Source organism: Antrostomus carolinensis, unplaced genomic scaffold (assembly GCF_000700745.2).
Source record: "Antrostomus carolinensis isolate BGI_N321 unplaced genomic scaffold, ASM70074v2 scaffold708, whole genome shotgun sequence".
Classification (NCBI taxonomy): Eukaryota; Metazoa; Chordata; class Aves; order Caprimulgiformes; family Caprimulgidae; genus Antrostomus; species Antrostomus carolinensis.
In genome coordinates, this window is record NW_010330675.1 from 107,999 (window position 1) to 118,980 (window position 10,982).

Genomic DNA, 10,982 nt, shown 5'->3' on the forward strand with positions numbered 1-10,982 from the left:
CTGGGCTTGGAGTTGTATGGCCTATCAGACAACAGACATACATTATAAGAGGCACTGTTTGTGCCTAAGAGTCAACCTAAGGGTTTTCTGGTTAATTGTGTGGAGAGACAGGTTAAGTTTCTTTGTCTGTTCCATCAGATCTGTGGGGCACATACTTACCTCACTGCAATAAACATTTGATTAAAGTAAATGAGACCTGATGTTACTGAATTTCTTTTTTTTTTTTTTTCTTGCTGAAACATAGTTTTAAGTTTATGTAAAAGTGTGACACACTTAAACCCTTAGCTGAATACACTCCAGTCTTTTTTTAACCGAGAAACAAAAACATATTGGCTTCTATTAAGCTAAAAATTACTAGCACTCTCTATGGGATAACACTGCATTTATTATCACTCTCTTACATTATAGCATTCACAACAGAATAACGGCTGGTTTCAATGTATCATTTCATTATGTGGCTGCCTCTATGTAATAAATTACACAAGTACCATGAATAGAGTTTGTTAAAAGAAGGAACAATCAACAGTGAGGCTGCACAACTCATAGCTCTTTTAATTATGCTACATCCCTGAAACAATGCCAAGGCTTGTTTAGGAGTTCCAGCTGTGTCAAACACTTGAACAGTGTTTGCCGCTTTATCTCACACAACCAGGTGTTCCTAACACAGGGGTTTTCTTAATTAAATGAAAAACCTGGCAAAACATAGAACTTCTGTTATAGTCTTTCAGGATAAAGCAACTAATAATTCACAGCTAATAGCTACCATCAAATTATGTGAAGAGAGAGAACAAAGAGTTTAGTAAAGGGAATATGTAGAGCCAAAGACATGTTTCATTCCAACATTTAAAAGATCGCTGTACTGGTACATGATGTAAAGATAGTATCATTAAAGAAGAATAACAGATCATCTGGTAACTCTGAGGGCCATGAACTCTGTAACTGTAATCCAAATGTTTTAAAATTGCTCAGTCCATGTTCTTACAAACCACAAGCGCAAAACCAAACATACCTCTCCATGTTCCAGGGGAACTAGTCTGGAATAATAGGAGGTGCAGATCACTTCATCATCTCTCTTGTAAGTTGGTGGCCCAATTCTTGGTGTAATATTATAACGAGTTAAACATTCAGTATCGCTAATTGCATAGTACTGCCATGGTCTGAACTCTGTGCCATCTATGGAGCGTTCCAAAATCCAGTTTCCAGGTCGTGGAGCATTAGCAGCTTTAATTATGACATATGCAACTTGAAAGACCTAAAAAAATGCAAGAAGAAAATGTTAACACTTCATTATGCTGTAAAAGACCATGAGAAGTCAATTGGGTACTAAATCCAAATTTTAAAAGCAGTATACGGTTTGCCTGTGGAGAGAGTAAAATTTGGTACAGTGACTCTGGATAAAATTTTTGCACAAACTTTTGCCAAAAGGCCAGTCTAATCTTTTACTAACAGAAATATGTACCCTTTTTTGTCAAAACTCTAAACATTAAAATAAAACATTTGTTTATGTGACTAAAAACTACTAAATGCATTTAATACATCATTCTGTGTTAATATAAGAGCTGAAATCTATATCTATGCTGTACATTTCGGGATTACTTGGGTGTAACAGTCTTTCTATGGGAAATGTGCTATCTAGCTTTTCTGAACTACTAAGGGCTTCAAAGAAGTGGATTGTTGTTTGGGTTTTTTTGTTTTTTTTTTTTTCAGAACAGCCACAGCCCAAGGAACTCTTTTGTTTCACATTTTAGCTGGGAGTTTAATCCTCTCAGTAAAAGCATTTCTGACAAGCTTTTTACACCCTGTATTAAAAATCTCTGTGCATTCCGTTTTCATTCTGTGTTGAAGTTATTTAAACAGAAGACTACTTACAGAAACTGCTGAAAACACACAGAGATGAATAAGATGAATGTGACAAATATAAGCATGACAACCTTATTTAAGAATAGTAGCTCTTTAAGATGTGTACTCTCTAAGCTATACAGTTATCTTGACTATTTTTTTAATGATCTTGGGTCCAAAATGAAATCCCCATTCACACAAGAGCACTGTTCAGCACTTCTGTGAGTAGGCAGGGCAGTAATTAAGTTTGTATCACCTTATAAATGACCTTGTCATGGCAGCTGGATAACCTGCACTGGACCTCAACTAGCTACAGCTTTAGACAATAACACTGAAATGCACTTACTGCAAAGCTACTATCTTCTTCCTTTACCTAATACCTGCTACATCTCACTGAAAAAGACTGTCTTTCCAAATTGATAAGATTTCTATACAGGAGTTTAATATTTTACATGCACTATAGTATCAAGCCACATTTAGACAAAAGAAAAATGCTATATTATTCAACTATCTCAGAGGTAGGTATTCGCACTTGAGCAGACTACCTGGTCAGATGGTATAATCATCATAAATCCTGTCTGCATGTGCTGTATTAATACTGTGTTGAGCTCAAATTTGGCCATAATCAGTTCTTTCAGACATTTTAAATTTAATTTTTTGTTGTTTTTTTGCAATACATAATAAAGTTAGAGCAAGAATAGCACTTGCCACATAAAAGCAGATTTTGATTTTGTCAAATGTGGAAATAAACACACAGAGATAAATGGTAACTGCATTGTGTGTGCAATTCAGGAAACTACTTTTCAAAAAACACATTCTTTAGGTGAATAGAGCTTTGCTTAGGAGATCTTGCAGTTGTGACAAGGAAAAAAAAATTGGTGATAATTATCTTCAAATGTTTACTAGATTTAATACCTTAAAAAAAGCCAAATTATCTCAGTTTTGATTAAAATCAGATGTAACTTAAAACATGATATTCCTTTGGTCTGATTTTCTTTTCAGGCACTCCAGTTTTATCCTTTTGAGACATCAAGCGCATGCAAATAGAACATTTCCAGTTGTTTCAATAAATACAAAAATTTACACAAACTGAGGATTTTGTCTACCGACTTATACGACATTTCAGCAGTGCAAGCAGAAGTAAACAAAAAGAGAAGCCAGCTCACTGTTCAGTCACAGCCTTACAGCCCCAGAAATAAAATTTCACTAGAGTCTCTCTATGTATACTCTGTTGTTCAGCACAATCTTCAAATTTTATCAAAGTGAATACCAAGAATTATAATCCAGCTTTCACGAAGAGAAGAGCCCCCTTTAAATAAAATTTACATCATGCCAACAAGCTCCAACTGAAAAAAAAAAATGATAATACATGCTTTTAAAGGGAAAATAAAAGAAATTGGGCAGACTCCAAGTCAAGCAACTATATTCCCTACATACGGCAGTTGAGTTATATACTGGTTTGCACTGGATTACGCACAAGCAGAATCTGGGGTAGCACCACTTCAGTACCCCTAACCTGAAGACACTTGTACGTGACAAGAGTCACTTGTATGGGTATTTTCTCCACCACAGAAGAGAACTGCAGAAAACTATTAGAACTAGGGAAGTTTTATTGACTGAGCTTAGGAACTGCTATGCACTTCCAAGTTCCCTTGGAGTCAATCATTTCTCTCAAATGCATAAGAGTCAAGACTGGAATCTCAACTTTTTTTCCAATGCTATGGTAGAAAATTTTCCTCACAAACTCTTATATGTCTTTTATTTATTTATTTTTCCTCTCTGCTTGCTGTGATCAACTAAACTACTTCTATACTTATTACACAGTCGGCTGAACAACAAATGATCTACTTTTGATTACATTGAGATTTTTCAAGACCCATTATAGTCTGCAGCTGATGTAGCTAGTTTTAAATCCAGTTCCAACTAGTAACAATGAGCCGTCCTTCATTGCAAACTAACTGCAGCCACTACTGTAGAAATAAAAGATATTCAAAACAGTATGCAAGTTAAATTTATTTTAAATATCAAGTTTCTTGGTAAGGGGGGAGTGAAGGGAAAAGCCAGATAAAAGATAAAAATTTTCACAGCAACTGTGCACATACTTGGTGCACAATTCGATAAATTAAATCTTTTCAAGTCAACATTTTTCCAGAAAAACAGTTGCCATGTTGGGTACTCAAGACATCTAGAGACTGATTTTTCCTGCATGCCTACAGTTCACCAACAGCTGAAAAGAAGATATTTGAGAATATGAACCCAAAAGAGGCATTCAAAAATAAGTGAAAAGTTCTATAAACATTTAAGTATGCACAGTGTAGAAAACCATTGCCTTTCTTCCCCCCCAAATACTTTCAGCTCTCTTCCATTTACACACATAGCCCATAGGTACCCAAAAATACTTCATAGGTAAACTCAAAGGATAATGACTATCAGCAACACCAGGAAAAATCATCAGTACCTGAAAAAATACAGGTTAAAAATAGACATGAAAGGATTTTGTATAAATGCTCCTGCAGACAAGGAGTTATGAGACAACCTATCAGTAGGAGTTGTATTCTCAGAGATTATGTTCCCAGGCAAGAGACTGAAGCTGAAGGAAGGGATTCAGGTGTTCTTCATGTTTGCGGATGAAGATGTTCTAAGGAACATCAGCAGGTAGGTTTTTGCAGACCGCATATCCCACAGCTTCTGCAACCCAAAATGGATCTGAACCTGGAACTCCATGAAACACAAGCTAATTTTCCAACATCCTTAGAGCACTTCTTTACAGATTTTTACTTTTCTAAATTCTTCAGGTTGGAACATCACCAAAGGCTGTTTCTTACCATTTTCCACATCAATACAGTGCCCACAAAACAGCCGTGCGATAAACTTGTGGAGTTGTGTGGCTAATGATTTGTACTCTTTAATTTGACTGGATAGCTTTCCCAGAACTCATTTCCTCATTGAGTTACAAGGGTAAAGAGGGCAAGCCAAAGCAAGTTAGCAGTTCCTAAGCAGCCATAGATTAAAAGTGTCATTTTACAGGCATTTCAATCCCAACTGTAAAGACCAGCCAAATAAACTTGTACTGAAGAACCTCTTCTTCATAGCAGCAGTACCAACATAACAAGTCACTTCTGCTTTATTTAGCTTTTTAATGATGTTTCTCTGAATGCAAATCCAGCAACACCATGTGCATTATTCTTGAAAGAGGTTTATAAATGAAACCTTCTTCCCATTCATTGGGAAATTTTGCATATTTTTTTGCTCAAGACTGTAAACTCAACCAGCAATGGCCATACAGCAGATGATAGCCAAAAGTTCCCATTTCCAAGGGCATGGTCAGAGCTCTACAGCCCACAGATACATGCCCTGGTAAGCACCATTTTCCTGATTGCTTTTTTGGATAAAGACTCCCAGTTATACTTTTCATTTTACACAAATGGAAACAACAATAAGGGAAGATTCTATCTTTTCATATCTATGAGTATTTGAGCCCCAGGCTTCAAAAGTGAAAACTTAAAGGGAAAGATGAGTCCCAACATATTTTTTTTTCTAAATTTCAGAAATGTTTAACCTATTAAGAACACAAGTACCAACTGCTACTTCAAATACACACCACAATTCAAATCCAAACTCTAATAGACCTTGAAAAAACCTGAAAGGAGGAGATGATTTTAGGACCTCAGGATCACTCTCAGTGCCCTAGTGCGTACCTTACTGAAATCACACTGGCATGATATAAACCATATAATGCAGAAGACTGCAAAATGAACAAGCACGAAGGAATGCAAGGCTCTTGGCAGCCTGATTCCTCCTAGTTTTATAAATTTAGCTAATTTCCTTCAGGATGAATGCAGAAAGGGAATCTAAAGAATAGCTAAGTATAATTTTCAAAATAGCATGACAAGTCCTATGGTGAAAATGTTTATTACAACTGACATTACTTCATATTTCAAGTGAAACTGCAAAATCCATTCTCTTCAGTGTTGTCACCACATATAAACCCAGTTACCAGAAAACCCTCTTTTTCTCAGATTTTGGTTTACTGTGCAAAAAAAGTTGAAAATCAATCTGTGCAAACTCTCAAAGAGTAGAAGGAGGGATATTCTGAGTATCAGGCTATACTGTTCACAGAAATGCCTTTTTAAGGGAAAAAGACGACTTCAGGCTCTTACTAGAGACTGTGAGGACTAGCAAGTGCTTGCGACATTTTGCTCTGAGGAGTCTGTGATGTTGAAAGTGTAAAATAAACTTAATCCAGTAGAATTTCTAGTCCCTTGAATTATCTTTTCCTTAAGATTCTGATTCATTTTGTGCAACCATCGTTCTGAAATAAAATAAAATCTCATTTTACTCAAGAAGTGTATTATAAGAATGTACAGATGAGCACTCTGAATCTTGCATCATCAGTTTTACAAAGCCACAAAAAGCTTTTAAGGAAGTTTGGCAGGTACAGTAAGCTAGCATTGGTTCAGTAAAGTCAACAGAATAATATCTTCTTACATCAGCAAGGGATTTGTCCTTAGAGAAATCTCTTCTTACCAACTGATTTCAAAATAAAAGCTCTGTACAGATCAATTATAATATTTACATTCTTTTTTACTTTCTAATAACAGAAACTACAAATTACTCTTACACCAGCCTCTGAGTGGTAATACAGTACTCAAGAAAGTCATGAGCTCTGACTTAATCAGAAGATGGAGGCCCATCAGAATATGGGTCTTCCAAGAATAACTGGTCTTGCTTTACAATTCTAGAAATTTGTGATATACAAACTTGTGCTTTTCCGCTATGCCTAGTACAAAGTTCACTTAAATACCTTTAAAAGTCTGAAGCATGGTAATAAAACTGAGGAAAGTATTCTTCATTTAATGGTGTGACAGAGAAATATTTTACAGCTGTCCTGAGCACACTGCTGACATTTATAACAGTCAACATTTTAGTTTGTTATCATTTCACAAAGTAGCTGTCCAGAGGAGTCAAACTCAGGCAAAAACGTTGTTTTTATCAAAAACTGCTCCTGCACATTTTGTTTCTGCAGAATTGCCAGCATAGGAAGCACAAGGTCATAAATCGAATCTTAGTATCTTGTACATCAATACTATACCTCATTGCTAAACTGCTCTCCCTAGCTGTGGATCTTTGCCATATATTTAACGGAAAGCGGGGGGATTAACGGAAAGCGGGGGGAAGACTATCATGCATCTGGGTCCTGGAAAAACTGAAAGGCACACCAGAATATATGTACCTATATGTGAGCTAAAAAATGATGACGTACCCACTGGCTACCCTTATAAAATGCTTAGCATTAGTTATAAATACAGAAGCCTGCAAAGGAGAAAGATCAGGACAACAATTTCGATACCAATTTTATTATCCAGCCCTCTTTTCTTAACGGGATTCCATCAAACTGCTATTGAGTCCAGCTGGTTTTAGATTAAATAAACTAAGTGCAAGGTAGAGTAGTAGTTGAAAGAATATCCTCTGCTCCCTTCAACTTTGAGCAACAGATAAATACAGCCAAATACAGGACACAGACTGTGGCCAGAACTCCACTGCGGGTAAACTGGAGTAGAGACAGTTTTCACCAGCTAAGGGAATCTTCCCCATATTTGCCAACCAAGGATATGTTCCAGCACTCACCAATGCAACTGCCAGCTTGTATCTCTAAACTGTACATTGTTAAAAATCCAAAGAAACAATCTATTCCTCTTACTGGTAGAACTTCTGGTAATTACTCAAAAACATAAATAATGACCAGATGGTCATTCTTCCCATCACAAAAGGGTGTGAATATATTCCATATTCTAGCAAGGAAAGTTAAAGGATGTATTTACTTTAATACGCTACTTGACAGATTTAATGAACAAAGCCTGCTTGAAAAGTAAAAAAAATGAACCAATGCTAAAGATATACTGCAACACATATAGTTATAGGTACTGACTTTCAGGAATACTTTCAAAGGTCCTAAGAGTATTTTAACTAATTCTCTAGCAAATTTATGAAGTAAATAGTTACTAAAATCACTAAGGTCCTTCCTACACTTTTCTTCTGTGTTTTCTTTACTTGTGCTGACTCGCTTAAAGTAAGCACACCAAGTCAGCTCTAATAACTTACTGACTTCAAGTAATCGCTATTAACCAAATCCTTTCTCACAAAGCAGTAATTTACATTCAGTATGCATAGCCCTAGATGCCTTCTCCCTCTCAGATTCTCTATGGAAAACACAGAAGAAAGGCCCCTTGGGGGAAACTTTTCAAATCGAATTAGTGAAACTGAGCGTGGGTCAGGAGAGGAAAGATATGTATTTGATGAAACATCAACAGCTGTAAGGCTGGAGAATAAAAGACTAGAGGGTAGCTCAGCTGGTCTGTTTCCAAAGTGAAAATGTTCCAGGAGGATAAAAACCAAGGCATTCCCTCCTCCTTAATTTTTCCTTCCTATTTACAAACCAAACATAAAGCCAACTCTTCAAACAACAAGAAAGTCCTATCCAAACCTTCTGTCACTGACAAAAGATACCCTGTGATTATTTTCCTAACAATTCTGCTTTCTAATTAAAGAGTAAACTAGGCACTTGTTTAGCCTATGCTTCATTTTAAAACATCAAAGTTAAACCTTCTGTTTTAATCTTTAAAAACTTTCAAGCAGGGTCTAAAGATCTTGCAAATTCTTGTTACCAATTGTACACCTCAAGTATGCATTTCTTAGTAAGAAAGCTTATTCCAGAGTTTGGAAGCATCACCATATTAATAATGGATTGTTGAGCTATGATTTTCAAACATTTTAGATAGGTCAATGCATAGATCTGCCCAAAGCAAAACAAGAAAAAGCCAAGAAAAATAAATTTTCCTCAGAAATTATTTTGTCTTTTCTTGAAGCAGGGTAGGAAACTTCTGATTCTTCCATGTCTAACAGACAAACTAGTAAATTAGCAAATGCTCTGTACAGTTTAGCAGCCTCCTGCCTAAGAATTATGAATTCCTCAAAGCTTTGCTGTGAAGTACCAAGAGAGGTACCATCTTCTGCCCAGACAGTTCCAGCCTCCCTAGGGTCAGAAATTACTGTTTTAGAGATATAATCTCTAACTCTTCAGAACAACTGAAAGCAAAAGTTCATAGAAGATATAATATAGAACATTTATTTCCAGTGTTCCTTCCAAACAAGATGGTGATCAGAATCAGTCAGAAGAGATGCACAGCAAGTGGCAAATCAACTTTTCTTTCAGCAACACCAACTTTGCCTCATTTTATGTGTGTTTTGCTTTCTAGTCCTAAAGGATATCCCTCAGCTGAGGAAAGTGTTTTTCCATGGTTCTAGAGATCCTGCAATTGAACTTTCTGACATATTACACTTCAATCTGACCATTACGTGGCATTAACAGGTTTACATATTTAATTTAAATATGCAAAAATACTGAGAAATTTAAACAGAGAAGTTTAACTTCAGATCTACCGTGAGATAATTGATGTGAATAAAATAATGCTCCAGTCACCTTTGTCTCCTCCTCTGAAACTCAGTGTCTGAGTTACAATACCTATGGATCAAAAGAGTTCATATTTGGAAGTATATTGTGCTCTGTTTTCTTACAGTAAACGTCAAATGTTTCTACCATGTCCTACTCCAAATCATTTACTCTTACTAAGAAACTGTACAATGATCAGATGACCGGTTGATAGTTATATTTAATAAACACAAACAGATGGATCTTCACATATAAAATTTGCACTTATGACAACACCCTGAAAACACTGTTTGCTGCTTGAAAGTAAGTCTTTGATAACCCAGACTTCAAGTAACTTGCATGAAATCAAAGGTGGAGGAAAACAGCATTAGAGGACTGCTGGGGAAAAGACAGCAGAGCCAGGTAGGGGAAGGTTACCAAGACAGAAGGAATGCCTGTGTAAACACTCTTATCCACACAAACACATTTGTTACAGTGCCATGAATTACAACCACCTGTGACCTATATGCTTACAAACATAGTCACTTCCACTCCAGTCTGACAGGAATGAAATCTCCAAGATGCTCTAGAACAATAACTAAAAAGCACATCTAATTTAGAATCAGTTCATATTAGCTTTAACTATCCATGTTTAATGATGTGCTACTAAACGGTTAACTGCTAAATATCCTACCATCAAAACACAGAACTGCAATCAATTGCATTGGCTTATAGCTACATACAATAAATGATGCTCACCTAAATGTTACTCACCTGCCTTAAATCCAAGGTGATGGTGACCCAGTGGTATTGCTGCCCATTCTGAATGCTAGGACTTTGCCACCAGTTATTGGTACCATCGATTGCACTGGAAATTGGGTGCTGCTCTGTTTTAAAGCAAAAAATTAAATATATCTTGAAAACACGTCTCACTGCATTTTCTCTGACTCAGCATATTTATTTCACATTGAGCACAGTTTCTTCTATCATAAAGAAGTAAAAGCTGAAATCTGCTCCCTGACAAAAAGGCTGTCATTGGACTCTGCGGTGCTTTAATGGTGACTCAAGGTGCTCACACTTTCTGTCAGCCCTTTGCTCAAAGGTAGTTTTACTCACGTAGTAGAGAGACTAAAAGTAAAAAGTATTTGACTGCAATACACCCTGTATTCATGGGGTAGGGTCAAAAAGAATTACACAAACCCATGAAACAAAAAAAAATAAACCAAACATATGAGACCTGCCTTTGGGATTGGCACTGTGGTGATCGCAGACACGGCACTGGGCGTTGCGCAGGGGCCGTCCTGGCACGTGCTCCACCAGTTTGCAGAACATCTCTGGTCCCTTCTCCCCACAGGTGGCATTGGTGGAGATGTGAGCATTGCTGGCCAGGTTCAAAATGGCAGGGAACAGGCCTTGAAAGAAATAATGATTATCAGACAAGTCATAAAGCAAGTAAAATACAGACATGGGTATGAGACAGGTCTCTAAACATAAGGGGTTTTATGACAAGTTTCTAGCTTAGAGTCAGAGATACAGCAAAATACAATGAAAACAATTTATTTTGTGAAAAGATTATCATACCACACTGACATCAGCACATCAATCGTCATAGTCCTGGGGCACTGCAGCCCTGCCTGTCCCTGCCCACTGCCTAGGGCTCCCCTGACCCTGCCCATGGCCCCATTTCAGCCACCCCACTCCCAGGGCCACAAGC

General features: G+C 36.9%; 1 protein-coding gene across 1 annotated transcript in view; it reads right to left on the reverse strand.

Moving 5' to 3' along the window:
• The window catches only part of LAMA1 (laminin subunit alpha 1), an 87,711-nt gene extending 77,039 nt beyond the window's left edge, over positions 1-10,672 (reverse strand). Inside the window, exons 1-3 of the mRNA XM_029086207.1 lie at positions 10,510-10,672; positions 10,043-10,155; positions 1,010-1,252 (exon numbers count right to left, since the gene is read on the reverse strand). Of these exons, the coding sequence (XP_028942040.1) occupies positions 1,010-1,252; positions 10,043-10,155; positions 10,510-10,600 (447 nt within the window). The 5' untranslated portion in view covers positions 10,601-10,672. The remainder of the gene's footprint in view (positions 1-1,009; positions 1,253-10,042; positions 10,156-10,509) is intronic.
• Positions 10,673-10,982: the final 310 nt, after the last annotated feature.